This window comes from Leopardus geoffroyi, chromosome C1, assembly GCF_018350155.1.
Source record: "Leopardus geoffroyi isolate Oge1 chromosome C1, O.geoffroyi_Oge1_pat1.0, whole genome shotgun sequence".
Classification (NCBI taxonomy): Eukaryota; Metazoa; Chordata; class Mammalia; order Carnivora; family Felidae; genus Leopardus; species Leopardus geoffroyi.
The window spans coordinates 118,347,126-118,364,052 of record NC_059328.1 but is presented as its reverse complement, the minus strand read 5'-3'; the positions used below and the strand labels follow the sequence as shown (position 1 = coordinate 118,364,052).

At 39.5% G+C, this 16,927-nt stretch overlaps 1 protein-coding gene across 4 annotated transcripts in view; it reads left to right on the top strand.

Moving 5' to 3' along the window:
- Positions 1 to 15,633, top strand: part of EPB41L5 (erythrocyte membrane protein band 4.1 like 5) — a 142,822-nt gene extending 127,189 nt beyond the window's left edge. For 2 of the 4 annotated variants that reach the window (XM_045479503.1, XM_045479504.1), the window contains exons 23-25: positions 5,003 to 5,044; positions 5,417 to 5,547; positions 10,954 to 15,633. In XM_045479503.1, the coding sequence (XP_045335459.1) occupies positions 5,003 to 5,044; positions 5,417 to 5,547; positions 10,954 to 11,020 (240 nt within the window). In that variant the 3' untranslated portion in view covers positions 11,021 to 15,633. Of the gene's footprint in view, positions 1 to 5,002; positions 5,045 to 5,416; positions 5,548 to 5,880; positions 7,141 to 10,953 lie in introns of those variants that run through there. The other 2 variants (XM_045479505.1, XM_045479506.1) reach the window with 2 other exon arrangements.
- The last annotated feature ends 1,294 nt before the right edge of the window (positions 15,634 to 16,927 follow it).

Sequence of the window (16,927 nt, the reverse complement as noted above, 5' to 3'; positions counted from 1 at the left end):
CAGAGACTTGACCAAAGGATAAGAATAAATCACAAATCTGGAGAAGTGGATAGGCAGAAGATAAAAGTATTGAGCCATGGTAATCCTTTATAAAGACAAAAAAAAAAAAAAAAGGAACTTTGAAGATTAATGTAAGATGGCCTAAAGGCCAGAGAAGGAATCCCTGGGGCCTAACTCAGAACCTTATTCCATGTACACTCTATCGTAAGTGGATAGAGTGATGAAAATCAAATTGATGAAACAACCCTTTTGTGTCACTAATATGTTTTCCCTTCCCTAAAAATTAAGAATGCTTTTTTATTTTAAATCAAAATTTAGAAGATGATGTATTTTAGATTCTGCATATGGACTGTCCTGTTACACTTACAGATTTCTCCATTACTAGCACTGTAACACTCTTTTAATAACTAGCTTTTTAACTGATTTTGATATACAGTAAGGTCAGCCAGGCATCATTATGTAACTGTTTTGTTTTGTTACTTTTGCTTATTAATTCTTTCAGAAGAATTATAGAATTTTTTTTCAGGTCCTACCCCTCCAAAATCCTTTGGGTTTTTATTTGCAAATACATTAAATTCATAAGTTAATTTGAGGAAATTGCCAAATTTGTAATAATTTTTCTTCTTAGCTAAGAATACAATGTTTTTCTCATTCAAGACTTCCTGTATTAAAGTTTGTCATTATAGCCCCGCCAGTATAAGTTCTGTACTTTCTAATTTTTATTTTTTTCAGGTATTCCTGTTTTTTTGTGAGATTTTATTTTCCCATTAATTTTAAACTGGCTTTAAGAAGGCTATTGTATTCTGAAAAAAAATTCAACAAAACTTTTCATCACTGAAAACAGTAAAACTGTACAAATAAAACAGTAAAGCTATAAAAAAATTATAGATATTTAAATAAAGTGTGCATTGGGGCACCTGGGTGGCTCAGTCGGTTAAGCATCCCACTTCAGCTCAGGTCATAATATCACGGCATGTGAGTTCGAGCCCCATATCAGGCTCTGTGCTGACAGCTCAGAGCCTGGAGCCTGCTTTGGATTCTGTGCTCTCCCTCTCTCTCTGCTCCCCACCTGCACTTGTGTGCTCGCTCTCTCTCTCTCTCTAAAATAAATAAAAACATTTAAAAAAATTAAATAAAGTGCATTTTATTGAGGGAAGGGTTTTTATTATATTTTTATGTTTACCTCATTTATAGTTAGCATTCTCAAGGAATGTGCAAATTATAATCATAAAGTTCTATCTTCCCTGAGAGGAACAAAGACAGAAAGAATCTAAAATTTATAGCAGAAATATCTATTACTAAGGCTAGGGAAAAAGTTCTGGAAAGCGCGAAGATTCCGATCAGTTTGGAAATTAGTAAATATGTAACATAAATTTGTGACAAGATATCTCTAAGACCAATAGGATAGTATCCAATTTTTTTAAAGTCAGATGTCCAAATTATATCTCTCAGGCCACAGCAGACTATCTTCTTAGGTCCATGCAGGTCTTCTTTTGTTTGTCTTCTTTTGCTTTCCTTTGACCTCCATTCCTGACTTCCATTCCCCTTTTCCTCCGAGGCACCCATTCTACTGTATTTGCTGTGTGTCCTTCCAGGACCCTTTCATATATTTATTTAGATAAAGATCTGCTAAAAGCAGTATGGAGGTTCCTCAAAAAATTAAAAATAGAATCACCATATGATCCAGTAATTCCACTCCTGGGTATTTACCCAAAGAAAATGAAAACAGTAATTCAAAAAGATCTGTGCACCCATATGTTTATTGCAGCATTATTCATAATAGCCAAGATATAGAGGCAACCCAGATATCGACTGATATTACGTGAGTGGATAAAGAAGTTGTGGTATATACATACAATGGAATATTAGTAATAAAAAAGAATGAAATCTTGCCATTTGCAACAACATGGATGGAGCTAGAGGGCATAATGTTAAGTGAAATAAGGGAGACAGAGACAAATAGCATATGATTTTATTCATGTGTGCAATTTAAGAAACCAAACAAATGAACAGAGGAAAAAGAGACAAATAATAAAACAGACTCTTAAATACAGAGAACAAACTGGTGGTCACCAGAGGGGAGTTGGGTGGGTGGATGGGTGACGTAGGTGCAGGGGATTAAGAGTACACTTACCTTGATGAGCTCTGAGAAATGTATAGAATTGTTGAATCATTATAGTGTACACCTGCAACTAATATAACTTCAAAAAACAACTTCACATTTCTTTGAAGGTACTGTGGGAGAGTGTGGGATAAATACCCACAAGTAGTATTGCTGAATTGCGTGCATATATGAATACTGGATATTGCTCTCTGCCCCCAGAATGGCTCCCACAGTTACATTCCTACCAGTTTTTCCTTACACTGCGTTTTATCTGATTGTCTAATATGTTCCATCTTTATGGGTTTGTCTCATTGTTACAGTTCACATGAGTTAAATGGTATATTTCCTCCATTGTTTTATTGCTGATTTAAGTTTCCCCTGTGAGTGAGTCACCTATTCATTTCTTTTACCCATTTTTCTAGCAGGTTTCCTGTCTTTTTCCTGATGATTTCAGGAATTTCTTGTATAGTCAGTCTAGTTGTTAATCATATGTCAGTCTTAGATATTAAAAATATTTTCTCATAATCCGTGTATTAACACATCTGAGGCATTTTTATCACTGTGTCATTTTAGCAGGTAGCGAGGAGATTGAGGCAAGCTATGTCTATCACTGTGGAGATGGATGAGTAAAATAGGTGTGTAGCCTTGACTGAACAGAAACCTTTTATTCTGATGCCATTCATTCTTCATTTTTTCTCATTGTTTGGGGTGTAGGGTTTGAAAAAAATCCTTCCACATCTGCCACCCCATCCCCTGAGATCAAAGGTATTCTTTTCTGTTAGCTTTAATTTTATTTTACCTTTCACACTGAGATTTTAATCCATTAGAATAGTTTGAAGTTTTGGGGGAGGAGGTCAGTTGTGGTTTCGATATGACCCAAATTTGCATTCATCCATATAAAGATCCAGTTTTCCCAATATTATCTACTAAATAATCCATCCTTTCCCAGTTGGTGTGTTTCTGATCCAGTGGGCTCTGTCTTTCTGCTCTACCACCGTTGTGTTTATTACTCTGGCTTTGTGCTGATATCTCGTGTGTTCTTATAAATTTCAGCATCAGTATGGCAGATTTTCCCCAAAATTCTGCTGGCATTTTAATGCAGTTTTTTTTAAATTTATAGATTATTTTGAGAAAAAAAAAACCTGGCACTTTTGTAAAATCTTTTCACTTTCATGAACACGATACTTGTGTTTTCTCTCATCTTTATTTGAGTCTATAAATGCTCTCTATAAGTCTTCTTAAGTTGCAGGTTAAGTCCTAAAGACTTTATAGTTTTGTTACAATTTTGTTGATACCGTGAATGGTATTTAATTTTTTACAGTTGAATTTATAAGTTAATTTTGTGTCTAACAGAGTTGCTGAATTCATTCATTAATCTGCTGATTCTCTTTAATATTCTGTCAGTTTCTAGAGTGTGTTTCATACCTGTATCAATTAGTGATTAATTCACTTCTCATCTATTGCTAAATCTGTCAGTTGTTGGTGTATTTTGAAGATACGCTGTGAGGTGCACGTATATTAACAGTAATTAAACTTTCTCAAACTCCTTTGAGCACTTTAAAGTGTCCTTCTTTGCCCCTTTTTTTTCTCTTAATTTCCTTTGTGACTGATACAAAATTGACACCCTAGCTTTCTTTTTAAGTTTATATTGCTTAGTATATAACCTCCTGTGCTTTTATTTTTAGCCTTTTTGTATCTGTTGGTTTTAAGTGAACCTTTGTGAACAACAGTTTGCTGCATCTTGGTTTTTTTTGTTGTTGTTGTTTATTTATTTTGAGAGACAGAGAGAGAAACAAAGCATGGACAGAGAGGAGCAGAGAGAGAGAGGGAGACATGAGAAGCAGGCTCCAGGCTCTGAGCTGTCAGCACAGAGCTCGAACCCATGAACCGTAAGATCATGACCTGAGCTGAAGTCAGACACTTAACTGACTGAGCCACCTAGGCGCCCTTTTATCTTGTTTTTTTTAAGTCTTATTTGAATGGAGTTTATATAGATATATAAATTTATATATTGTATACATATTATATACATAGATACATTTATATGTTATATAAATGGAGTTTAATCCATTTATATTTACTGTAATTATGGTTATTCTAGAATGTGTTTCTGCCAAACCATTTTTTTGTTTACCTTTACCATGTAGTCTTTCTCTTTCTCTGTCCTTTTTATTTCCTGTGATAAAAGTACATTTACTTTATATTGATGGGAAAGTCTTACGTTGTATTTTTGTTCTTCTGGTGGTCACCTAACTTATTAATAAGACCTGGACTTACGTTAATTTTTTCCTATCAGAATCTAAGGCCACCAGTCTAGGGACTAGTCTGATTTTGTATAAAATAGGAAGAGTTCATGAGATTATAATTCTACACATAGAAGTAAGATCTAGAAAATTAAACATTAAAAAGAATGTAACAAAGACCCTGTGAGTCAGAAGCAGTATGAATGTTTGTGTGTGCATGATAATCAGGGAATGACCTGTATATAAACAGATTTGTTTTTCTGTGTATGTCTTTTGTGCTATTAATTTGGATTAGTTGCAATCCACTGTTCAGGATGCTACCAAGAAGGCTATGATTGTTTGCAATGAACTGAAATGTCAGAAAATAAAATGTTAAACTGGATGCCAGGGTTGGGGAGCGAGGGAAGTCCATTAATAAGGAACTGAAAGTAGAAACAGCATTCTTGGAGTAGAACATTTTTAAATTAAAGAGATTCCCTCTTAAGTGGTGAGTATGGCATCTGTGTCATAGAAAAGGATCTTGGATTCAAAGTGCGTGTCAGCTTAGGGGGAACCATTAACAGCTGTGCATTTCATAGTAGAAGAAAGCATTATGAGAATGATTATGAAAATCAGACTTCCCTAAAAGTAAACACATATATAACATTTATTTTAGGTATCTTCAACATCCATGATCACACCACGGTGGATTGTGCCGGTAAGTGAATGATATTGGCATTTTTTCTTTTGGTTGCCCTGTCAGAGTAAAGCTAAAGCCTGAGGAAAACCAGGTTCTTGCTTTTCCCTAAAAATGTGGGGGCATTCCCAGAGTTCTGTTAACTGGACTTAATGGCTTCAAACTAGTGATTTAATTTTTCTATTTGTAAATGCTCATTAAGGATGCTGACAAAAACAGAAATAAAAATCTGAGGTGAAAGATGGTAAAAAAAAAAACAAACCCAAACAGCCATGACCATCAGGATGGTCTTACTTATGACCATAATCATTAGAGAAGATGACTTGGATCTGAAGGGCTGACGCCCGGGTGGGCATTGTCACCCCTGCTTACATGCCTTGTCTTCTCCCTCAGCAGAGCCGTGTTATTTCTGATGGACTGGCAGGAAGCGTGCCGTCCTTGGCGGGGAAGGAGGGACATGGTAATAGAGAAGCAGCCTCGCTGATTTCTGCCCCGGCACCATTCTTGGTGGATGCTGTGACCAGGTGAGGAAATTATTTCTCCATTGCAATTCTTAGGCATCTGTTAGGAAGAAATAGTAAAATTAATATATTTATAGCAGTAATGTCAGTTCTTCTTTAATTCAACTTAATTGAAACTGGGTAAATTTTTTCTGTTTATTATTTAGAATAGTGTTTCTTTCTATTTTCTTGTCAGTTAGTCTTCTACAAAATTATGAAGTAGGCCTTATTATTACTAGGTTTTTTTTAATGAAATCTTCATAAATGTTAATAGGCTTATCTTGAAAAATTTATATTTGTTTTAAAATTCATTTATATCTTTTCCTTTCATGCTTTAACTGTTATGTTGTCCATCAGTAAGGTGAAGAGTCACAGATAAGAGGGAGATAGGAGATTCCCAAGGTGAGGCTCTGGCACACCTTGTACTGACACCTGTTACAAGCTTATTTCAGCATATCGCATGCCACAAACAGAAGCTGGACTCAAAAGACCTTTCGCTTGGCATGTAGTCCTTCAGCTTTTCGTTGTCAGGACCAAAACTGTGCCTCTTTTGCAAAAGATGTACAATTGCTTTCATTCTCACCTCGGACTTTTTTCTGATTATGTCTGTTTCTCATACCTTCTTTGGATGCCGAGAGTGTAAGTCAGTTGAAGTAGATGCTTTCCTAACTAGAGAAAAGTTTCCTAATTAAGTGAAAAAAATTATTAGAGCCGATTAGCTTGAGAGAAATTGATAGTTTCATTTTAAGTCGTTTTCTTATCTCCACAGTCTTTAATATAATCACTCACTCAGCAAACACTTATTGAATGTCTGTTATGTACCAGGCCTTGATTTTATCTGGTTTGGCAGCACTGAAGACAGCAGTGAATAAGACAGACATGGGACTTGCCTTGGGGAACTCACGTATAGTTGTCAAATAGCACCTTATACAATCTTAATAGGTTATTTTTCTAACCATTTATATGCCTAATAATTGCCACTGTAAAAATAGAGATTACATGTAGAGGACCAGGTGATAATGCTTTGTAATTGAGTTTACACAATAAAATATGCGTTCTTAAGGACTTGTAAATTAAAAATTACAGATGAAAGAAGATTGTCTGCTCTCCTTCCCAAAACAAAGTAGTCATAGAAGAATTAAAGAGATCAAAGATGACAGTAGTGCACCTGAAACTAATATAATGTTAATATGCCAATTAGACCTCAAAAAAAAAAAAAGATAAATCAGGGGAACAGAATAGAGTCTAGAAACAAATCCACACATACATAGTTACCTCATTTGTGAAAAAGGGGTGGTGCAGTGCTATGCAGTGCTACTGACAGACTGGATGATCTGTCAGTAAATCACCTGGACAAATTAAACATCCGTGAGGGAAAAAATTAATCTTGACCCAACCTCAGACCATACACAAAAATCCATTCTAGATGGATTTCAGATCTAAATGTGAAACATCAAATAATAATAAAGCTTTTAGAAGAAAACGTAAGCAAACATCCTAGAACTCAGAAAAGATTTTTTAAACAGGTTACAAAAATCTTTAATCATACAGGAAAAAGATGATAACTTGGGCTATATCAAGAACTTCTGTTTGCCAAAAGAAGTAACTGGAAGATCTCAAAAAGGGAAGCCACAGAGTGAGAGAAAATATTTGCACTTCCTTCCACCTTTGCATTTATCTCTATCTCTCTGTCTTTGACAAAGGACTCCTACCTAGAATATATAAAGAGCTATTGTAAATCAATAAGAAAAAAATAGCTAAATAGAAAAATTGGCAAGACTTGAATAGGGCAGTTTACAAGAGGATATCCAGATGGCCAATAAACATACAAGACAGTGTGTGACCTGACTAGTCACTGAGGAATACAAATTCAGTTTTCTTCTTGTTTTTTTTTAATCTGCATGCTGGTTACAAAGGTATGTTCAATTTGCAAAAAGTCATCAAGCTGTAAACTCATGCTATGTGCACTTCAATATATATGTGTGATAATTAGTATTTTTTTTTTTTTTTTTTTTTAATGATGACTGGTCACATCTCTACAGATTCAGATTTACTTTGGGTGCTGTGTGTAAAATTTTACTTTAAAGGCATAAGACCACAAGAACAAAGAATAGAGGAGAAGACAACAGCAGTTGAAAGATTTCAGGTTGTGGAAGCAGAGAAATAATGGTAACCAACTTCACAGAGAAGGGAAAAATGAAATCTAGGCCTAAAAAGGGGAGGGGGTGGAAACTGAGAAAATAAAAAAGCCAGCCAATTTCCACTGCAGAACCCTGAAAGAGCTCAGGAATTGGAGGTACCAGATATTTGTGAAGATGGGGCAGAAGGTAGGGCTGAGAATCTGAGGACTGGTTGAAAAGATTTATAGCATAGACGCCCCCCAACCTCACTGCACCCATGCCAGCATGATTCTGCAGGTTTTTTTTGTGGAAGAGCTGGGCCAGAGGGGCTCCAGATGTGAAGAGTCTCTGTTTAGAGTAAGGCTCTGAGCTGAAGCAGAGGTAACTCAAAGTCCGTACACTGAAGGGAGACAGCCAACCTTCCTTCTTTCTCAGCTTCCAGAATGTTGTTGGCCAAGTAAAATGTCTTCAGCTGAGAAATAAGAGGATTATTCTCTAGAGAAACTGACCAATAAAGACAAAAGGCTCCCAGAGACTAACTTTTGTGGCTGCCCCGATGAGATTGCCAGGAAACCTGCCCGGTGACTCTACTGCAAGCCCATTAGTGTAGGGAGTGTGCTTATGTGTATAGTTTCCAAATGGCATTCCAGTGCTTCACTTTTAAATAGGAATGGGTGCTTCCTTCATAAGTGCGAAGAGGGCCAAAAATTATCAGATGTCTGAGGGAAAATTAATTAGAACAGGTAAACTGAAAAAGAAACAGAAAGAAAGGAATGTGAACATCAAAAACTTCACAAAACAATAGTTTCATGAGAGAGGAGATGCTGCATCCATGCAACAGTAACAGGAAATGAAAAAGAAAAAACACAGTATTCTTAGAAATTATTAACCATGTTAAAAAAAAAATCTAAGGAAGGCGTGGAAGATACATTGAGGAACTCTCCCAAAAAGTAGAACAAAAAGATGAAAATTGGGACAGAAGAGAAAATTGGAGGATTGGTCCAAGGAGTCCAGTATATGAATCATTAGAGATCCGAAAAGAACAGAGTAATTGTAAAAGAAATGGAGATTTCTCAGAACCCAAGTACTTGAGTTTTTAGATTCAACGGGCCTGAGTACCCAGCACAGAGAATGAAAGTAGACAACACCAAGGACTCCTGTTCAGAATATCTGAGTTAAGAGAGGATGTAAGTCTTCAGAGAGGGAGGAAAAAGTACATGAAAGGATTGGCAATCAGAATGACAGCAGACTTCGCTGAAAGTAGGAAGATAATAGAGCAATGCCTTCAGATTTCAGGAGGAAAATTATTTTTCACCTAGATTAAAAAAATTTTTTTTTGTTTATTTTTGAGAGAGAGAGAGAGAGAAAATGCAAGCAGGGGAGGGGCAGAGAGAGAGGGAGACACAGAACCTGAAGCAGGCTCCAGGCTCTGAGCTGTCAGCACAGAGCCTGATGGGGCGCTTGAACTCATGGACCATGAGATCATGACCTGAGCTGAAGTCAGACACTTAACCAACTGAGCCACCCAGGCACTCCATACCTAGGTTTTTATATCTAGACTATCAATGAAATGTGAGATTAGAATGAGCATAGAGTTTCTCTAAAATATGTACTTCCCAAGTGGGCTTACTCACTGGAGATGTGTTCCATCAAAATAAGATGATTATCCAAGAAGACATGGGACCCAGGAAACCGGTGCAGGAATTAACCAGCAGGAAGGTGGAGGGAAGTTCCAAGGCAACAGCTGCCCTGCAGGTCTAGAAGTGATTCTGTACAGATTTGAAGAGGGGGGTATAGAGTTCCAGGAAGGATATTACTAAGAAAAAATACAAACAAATGGCCTTACCCCAGTGTTTAAACAATTACATGACCTGTCTGAACATACTGTGAAGAGATCCATGGTTCTGTCTGCAAGCTTAGGGACAAATTAGAAATAAGTACAGAAAACTGAGCAGACAGTCACAACAAAAAAGGAAGCAGTTCTTTAGTCCAGGAACAACGAATTGTATAAGAAAAAAACATAATATACGTCTGTCAATTGTGGAAATATTCCACATTGTGGAAATGATTACAACACTGAATATCTATGTGATCAAAATTGTTTCCACAACTGTTGAAAAGATAGGAAGGGAGGATTGGGGAGCTGGTGAGTGGGCTATAAGAATGGTAAGCCTTGCCAGTCCATGACAGGAAGTCATTGTAGAAAGAGGCCACTTAGACTCTTGCTAGTTGTGCATCACAGTCACCTGGAGGACTTATTAAAACACAGCTTACTGGCTCCAGCCTCAGAGTCTGTGATTCGTATGTCTCGGTGGTGCCTAAGAATCTGCATTTATAACAAATTCCAGGGACTACACCTTGAGACCCGGAGACACAGAAAAGTGAAGGAAAATACTGAAATAAAAGAAAACTGTTGAAAGTGTTTGTCTCTGTGTAGTAGAAATGAGGGAGGTGGCACATGATGGCTGTTTCGTCTATAAAGTTTGTTAGTAGTTTCACCACGTTAAACTGTGTTCTCTGTACTGTATATTTTTTTTTTTTAATTTTTTTTTCAACGTTTATTTATTTTTGGGACAGAGAGAGACAGAGCATGAACGGGGGAGGGGCAGAGAGAGAGGGAGACACAGAATCGGAAACAGGCTCCAGGCTCTGAGCCATCAGCCCAGAGCCCGACGCGGGGCTCGAACTCACGGACCGCGAGATCGTGACCTGGCTGAAGTCGGACGCTTAACCGACTGCGCCACCCAGGCGCCCCATCTGTACTGTATATTTTGAGGTTTTCATGAAACCAAATAGATGACGTTACATCCTTGCATCTGTGTGCATGCTCTTCAGCTGTGGCAGAGACTGTTGGGCACTCATGCAGAGCCCACAGCCTTTTCTTTTTCACATAACTCTGATTACTTGCCGTGGGAACTGAGCCACAGCCATCTGGGACTATCTGTGTAAATCACAGAATTGTGTGCCCACTTACCTTGGTAGTTTTTGAGCGGGTTGCTGTCATGCTCTGCATGGTATTGTTCTTGCTATTCATAATAACCCTGACTCGTTAACAAATGAGTGTTTGGTACCTTTTATTCAAGGAAGTAGGGGAAATTGATACCTTTAGATTTCATTTCAAGATGAAATAAGCATCAATTATCTAGAAAATTCCCTTCTGTAAATGCCTCATTGCTAAATTTGGTGCTGCAGCATAGTCACTTTAGGTTTTTCACTGTCAACCTGCTCCATGTAGCACTGGTGGAGAAATCCATGTTGTTCCCACCCCAGTGGTTTTACTGAATAATGAGTAACCCATTCTTCCTTTCAGCTCTGTTCCAACGTTGGCCGAAGAAGCCATCTTGAAACAGAAGTGTTTACTGACTACTGAGCTCTGAGGGTTTGGCTCCTTCTCACTTATAACTGGAATGCCCAGCACTCTGCAGCTGTCCGTCCTGGAATCAATTTCCGCTGGAATGTGTTGGGTTCAGGAGCTTGTCCTTACTTGTGAGTTAAAAAAGCTCACCTAGATTAGACTTCAACTCAATGAAAAACATTTTCCGTCCAACTGGAAGGGCTTAATTACACTACGTATTTGATCAAATGAGGGTATCTACCTGTAATTGTATTGAAGTTGTCAATTCTTGAAACGAGAATTACTTTCTCTGTGGCTTCCTTCAAACTCTTGGCTCCATCTAGTGGGTGTAATTGTTCATAACCCCTCCATAACCAGAGGTCTCTGGTAGTCAGTAATAGCCTTTTGAATGTTATTTCTCTCCCTAGTATCAGGATAAGTGTCCTTGATCTGAATGCCTGTTAGAGAAGTTGCCCTTATCCATTGAATACCTAGAAATCAGGAATTTAGGAAATTAATGAGGGCATTATGTAGGTAGATTAAGGCCTAGCTTGTTTACAGTTATTACAGTACTAAAAAGAAGTTTAGAATACAGAAGGTTTCCAGATGTCTCCCATACTTTTAACATCTTACTGGACTGGCTATCTTAATACTCCCAAGTTTACATTAAGGTTAAGATAAACTGTGTGTATTTTGCGTCATATTTTTTTTTTTTTTCAGCCCTGCTTCCCTATAGGAAACACTCACATGCACCACACACATAGACTGTAACTTTTCAGCCTGGACGGAGATAGCAGTCACTTCCACACTGCTACCAGTTTGGACATAGACTTCATTTCCTTTTAATATGGGCTAAATAAAGTTAGAACTCATCAACTAAAGACAATGAAACAAAACAAAAATACCAGGACAGAAATGGGGAATCAGGGAGTAGGGGGATTTTGTTTCTTGAACACCTACCATGTCTGAAACTACTCTGCATACTGGAAGAACTCCTATCTCACCTTATGTTAGGAATTTTGTGTTAATTTTAAAAAGTTTCTAGAAGTTCCTCGTCACTTTTGGTACACAAAAAAATTCTGGATATTAAAGTAGTACATGCTCATATAGAAAATAACGAAGATGCAAAAATAACCACTTGCAATTCCAGCATCCAGAAAAACACTATTATTTTGGCTTTAAAACTTAAGAATTCCCAGTTGCTACTGGGAATGAGGATAGTGTGGAAACCATCTTGGTATAGTTGTTAATCCCTGTGATCAAGGATTGATATCAAACTGTACCTCCTGGAATTTGATGTTTAGTTTTCTGCCCTGTATTATGTATATAATTGAGTGTTAATTTATGTTGCTCAGCATAAAAGAACATCCAGTTTTGTGACCTTTAAAACTCTGTGGTTTGGACTGTCCTGGGTTCCCTGTAGCACAGTCATGTGCTCAGGCAAACATGTGCTACTGTCTGATTGGAAAGATCAGGAATTTTAATCTTGTGCTGTTTCCCAGGGAGCTGTAGAGTTTGGAAACCACTTTTGCACGGAACAACTTTGGTGAAGGAAAGAAAGTTGGCGCTTCTTGCTGGCTTCCTCCTCTTAGCCATTGTGCTAAGCTTGTGAATTTCGTTGGTGGAGCTCTTGCCAATTCTTAATTGTAAAACACATTTTCTCGCAGCTGTAAGTGACAGCTAGAACCAGGGGCCTAGCCGGGGACATGCTGGACTGGCCATCAGATTTCTAGTGTGCTGACAGTGCTAGAAGTACTGAAAGGTTCAAGTTGTGCCTGTAACCGCGGTACGGAACAGCTAAGGCATTACTAGCTTGGAAGGCCTCAACTTCCCAGCCAGTTTAGGAGCGAGCACCAGCCTCATTTTAAACTGTTTAAAATTGAGGAATAAGTTGTTAAAAATAGTCTATAACCTCTGTGTCTTCAGGTACCTGTATTCTTGCTGGTTAGAATATTGATAAAGACTTCCTTAAACTATATTTAAACCTCAAGCTAAATTTTGTCTTCTGTCCTGGCATGAAGTGGTAAACATGGAAATTTATACTTTCATGATGAATTAGCCCTGACAGTGTAGGTGCCTGTCAAGTAGAATAACTTCCCTGTCACGTCTGCTGCTGCCACCTTCCCCAGAGTTGCTGTGACGGCGATCTCGTTCTGCTTATCTGAGAGTGGAGGGGAGAGAACTGCAGGGCTCAGGATATCTGTGAGTGTGTCCGAGAGGGAAGGGGAAAGTCCGTCTCTGTGATGAGAGAGAAGCATATATGTGTGAGTCAGTGAAGAATATGAGCAGAGGAAGGGATTTGAGGTGATGCTGGATAAGAAGGCAGGCTGGTTACAGCTATGGTGGCACTGCCCGTCGGTGACCTTCAGGGCTCAGTCTTCCACTGCAAAAGTTTAAAACCCACCTGCACATCTGAATCCTCGGATAAACTAACTGAAGCTCGGATCCTCAGGTGAGCTCAAAGAGCCCCAGTGGCTGTTTCCAATGACAGCTGGGTGGGCAGGAAGTTTTTCTCTATCTAGAATGAGGTTCCCATGCACCTTAGTAAATACAGCTAAAAAGAAATACTGGCAACGTTATAACTATGTGAACATGTTTGAAAAGAGAGCAAGAACAATAGTTGATTTGAGCGCTCCAGCTAGAAAGCTGTTAGTGTTCTTCCCTTGGAAAGTAGCTCGGAGGTGATTTAGAGCTGAGATAACAGACCCAGATTGGCAACAAATAACAGGAGGCTGTTAGCCACAGGCTCAGCTTCTCTGTGGTTACTTTCTTCCCAGAGTTTCCAGTTCCACCCTGGACTCCAGTAACTCATTAGGGTCAGCCATGAAGGCACTTGTGACTGGGAGCGGAGGGGCCGGCGCCGAGAGGGTGGCAGGCCTTCTTGTGTTGTCCTGAGGCGTCTCGAGGGTCTGAGGGGCTCCCCGAGACTGGGTTGCGGCCGCTGCTCCGTCTCCGGGCTTGCCGTGTATCCCGCCCCAGAGACACTGAGTACAGAGCCATGCAGCAGGTGCCTGCTGCCGGCCTTGGGGGAGCAGAAAGGACAGGAATCTCAAGTCAGGCCATGTGACAGTCCGGGCAGGGAAGGGAGAGGTGGTTTGGGGGCTTAAAATCAGATTATAGGCTTCAGCTTTCTGCCCTCAACTCTTCTTCAGAACTTGTAAAGTGATAAATGAGACCCTGTTTCTCCCTGCTGTCACAGTAGCACTCTTGGAGACACTGGAAGGGGGCACCGTTCTCCCGCGCCTGCCCTTCTAGAAGCGCTGCTGAGTAAAGGAATGAGCAGATTCCTTTGAGCTTGATAAATTCAGACATTCCCTGAGCAGCTTTCTTAAGATGTTTATATTGTTTTAGGAAAAATTCTACTTAAAAATATTTCTTATAGCCTGCTGTCTGTTTTCACCTTTATCTGCTTTTGCATAATCACGGAAGTTCTGTGGACAATCAAGGATGAAAGCCCTGGGTTGTCCCTTGCGTCTTGACTGCTTCTTCTCTCATGCTTCCCAATTTTGGCTAAAACCGGCACCTCCGTCTTCTCTTACATAAGCCCTAGAATGAAAGTTCAGGTGTTGCTTCAGAGACCATTTTAGAGCAGGATTATTTGACAGTCTCTTACATAGAGAAAAATCTTCCATATTTTTCCATAAGTAAGGGTCCTGAGAAGCAAAGTTCTTGTCTCCTCATTTAGAGCAGGCATGAGCAAAGTTTTTCTGTAAAGAGCTGAGGTAATACTTTACTGCTCAGCAGTGCTGTTGTTGTACAAAAGCAGCAAAACAGTAGGAAATGCATCGGCCAGCTGTGTTCCAGGGAAGTTCATTTACAAAAACAGGTGCTACTTCCAACTTCAAGCTTCGTGGAGTGGCAGCATGGCTCCCTGGGAGTCAGGCCAGTGTTCAGGTAGGTTCTGCAGCATCGTTTGCCGCTGGGAGGCCCCTGACGTTTCTGGACGTTGGTGTCCTCATTTGCATGGACAGGGTGGTCGTGGGTCTCCCAGCTCTGAGCGTCTTTGTGAGGCCTGCCTACTTTCTCATTAATCTTGCCTTCAGCCTTTTGGTTGCTTAGAAACCTGGAGTCTTCTGCAGTTGAAGAATGGACATTTCTGTATTATTTGTCCCTTTTTCCTCTCAAAAATTCAAACACTCTGGTTTTTGAATGATCAGACAAAAGTTGGAAGCTTTTCCTATCTATTAGCCTTCAGGATGAGGAGACTTGTTTGGATTATAGAAATTTGTCCTGAGCTTAAGTCTGCTGTGTGAACATGTGCCAGAGCCGGAATTATTTCCACTTTTAAGATAGGATACGTGAGTCTCTTTATCACATTGCTTGAGATAATAATTCAGTCACTTCCCAGGATTTCTTTTTATCAGGGAGGTGTTTTAGTACAGATCCCTTTGCTCTTTTTATTTTCATAAATAAATTTTCTTACCTGGGTATGATAGACAGTTTAAAGGACCTCACTAACTATTTTGTGTTTACTTTTTATATATGTAAAGCTTTGCAGTAGCTTTTAAAGTGTAATTTATTTTTATATCAAGTGCACTATTCATTGTGTTCCACAGCTTTATATGACTTGTATTAGAAGCACTGCACTGAACTGAGTTGTTTGTATACTGACATGACAACCGTAGATGTGACCACAAATAAAGCTTTTGTGAAACATTTCTGTTTTTACGAGCTGTTCAGTTTTTTGGAAGTGTAATACCTACATGGTGCCCGTTTTCTGTCTGCAGCACGATTGTTAGAGCTGCTGTTAGTAGGAAAGCGAGGGAGCGAGTGGAAGCAGTGAACGGGAGGAGCTGCAGCACCGCTCTCTGTGTTCATTTTAGTACGAGCGCTCCAAATTTGGGAGCAGAGGCACTTTCAGAGTTGGAAAAACCTCATTGGTCCTTCTCAGCACATCCTGGAAGCCACAGTGGCCATTCCAGAAGCCACAGGGTACAGCAGAAACACAGCTCTACTCAATACAGGAAACCTTAAATTATTTCAGAAGCCTGCGCCTCATTTCCGTTGTCTGGGACAGGGTGGTACCTTGTACGTGGAGCAGCGTCTGGTACAGGGCGGTAGGTGTCTTCTGTCACGCCACCCCAGGGAAGAACCTTGCTGCTGGACAGAGAGTCTGAGCGAGACTCCTGAGACCATTCTCTTCCCTGCTCCCCTCCTCTCCCTTCCGCCCAGAAGACAGACAGCAATTGGCCTTGGAAACCAAGGAGCTTCAATTAGGTTCTGATGAGATGTGCAGAGAGAGGCAGGCACCTGGGCTCCATCACCTGTGCTGGAAGCTCTCCTCAAAGAGATTTGGCAATAAGCAACCAAAGTCACTCTAATGTGGGCAGAGTGACTCCTTGGGAAGATCTGGAGAGTTCTCTGACCAATAAGAAGGTGAGACGATGGGTGCAAGTGCGGACTCCTTCTCTGGCAACGGCAGGGACGGTCTGCCTGCTGCCTGACCAGCAGAGGGTACCTCCTGGCACCTTGAGTTGGGGACGGCAGGACACCTGGGAAGGCTGTGAGTCCCCAGAGGGAAGGGAATGGTTACTGGGCTACCAAGACAATCTATACACACACACACACACACACATACATGTATGTATATATATATATATATATATATATATATATATATATATATACACACACACACACACACACATATATGTATGTATGTATATATATTGGTTAAAATATGAAGGAAAAACAAAATTCAGGAGTTTAGACTGCAGCTGGATAATTGTTCTTTTAAGCCTTGGAGATATAGGGCTTGCACTTTTAAAAGAAATTGTATGTTTATACTCCAAAAACATGTATTCTAATGTTATTTCTGTTCTTAAAATATTAAACATTAAAAAAAAATGAACCCAGCATGCCACACAGAAAGGGCTTTTGTGGTCAGTACCAAGGAAAGATAGGAGGGGCATGAAGGGCACTCAGGTCAGTAAGGCCCAATAAAACGAGC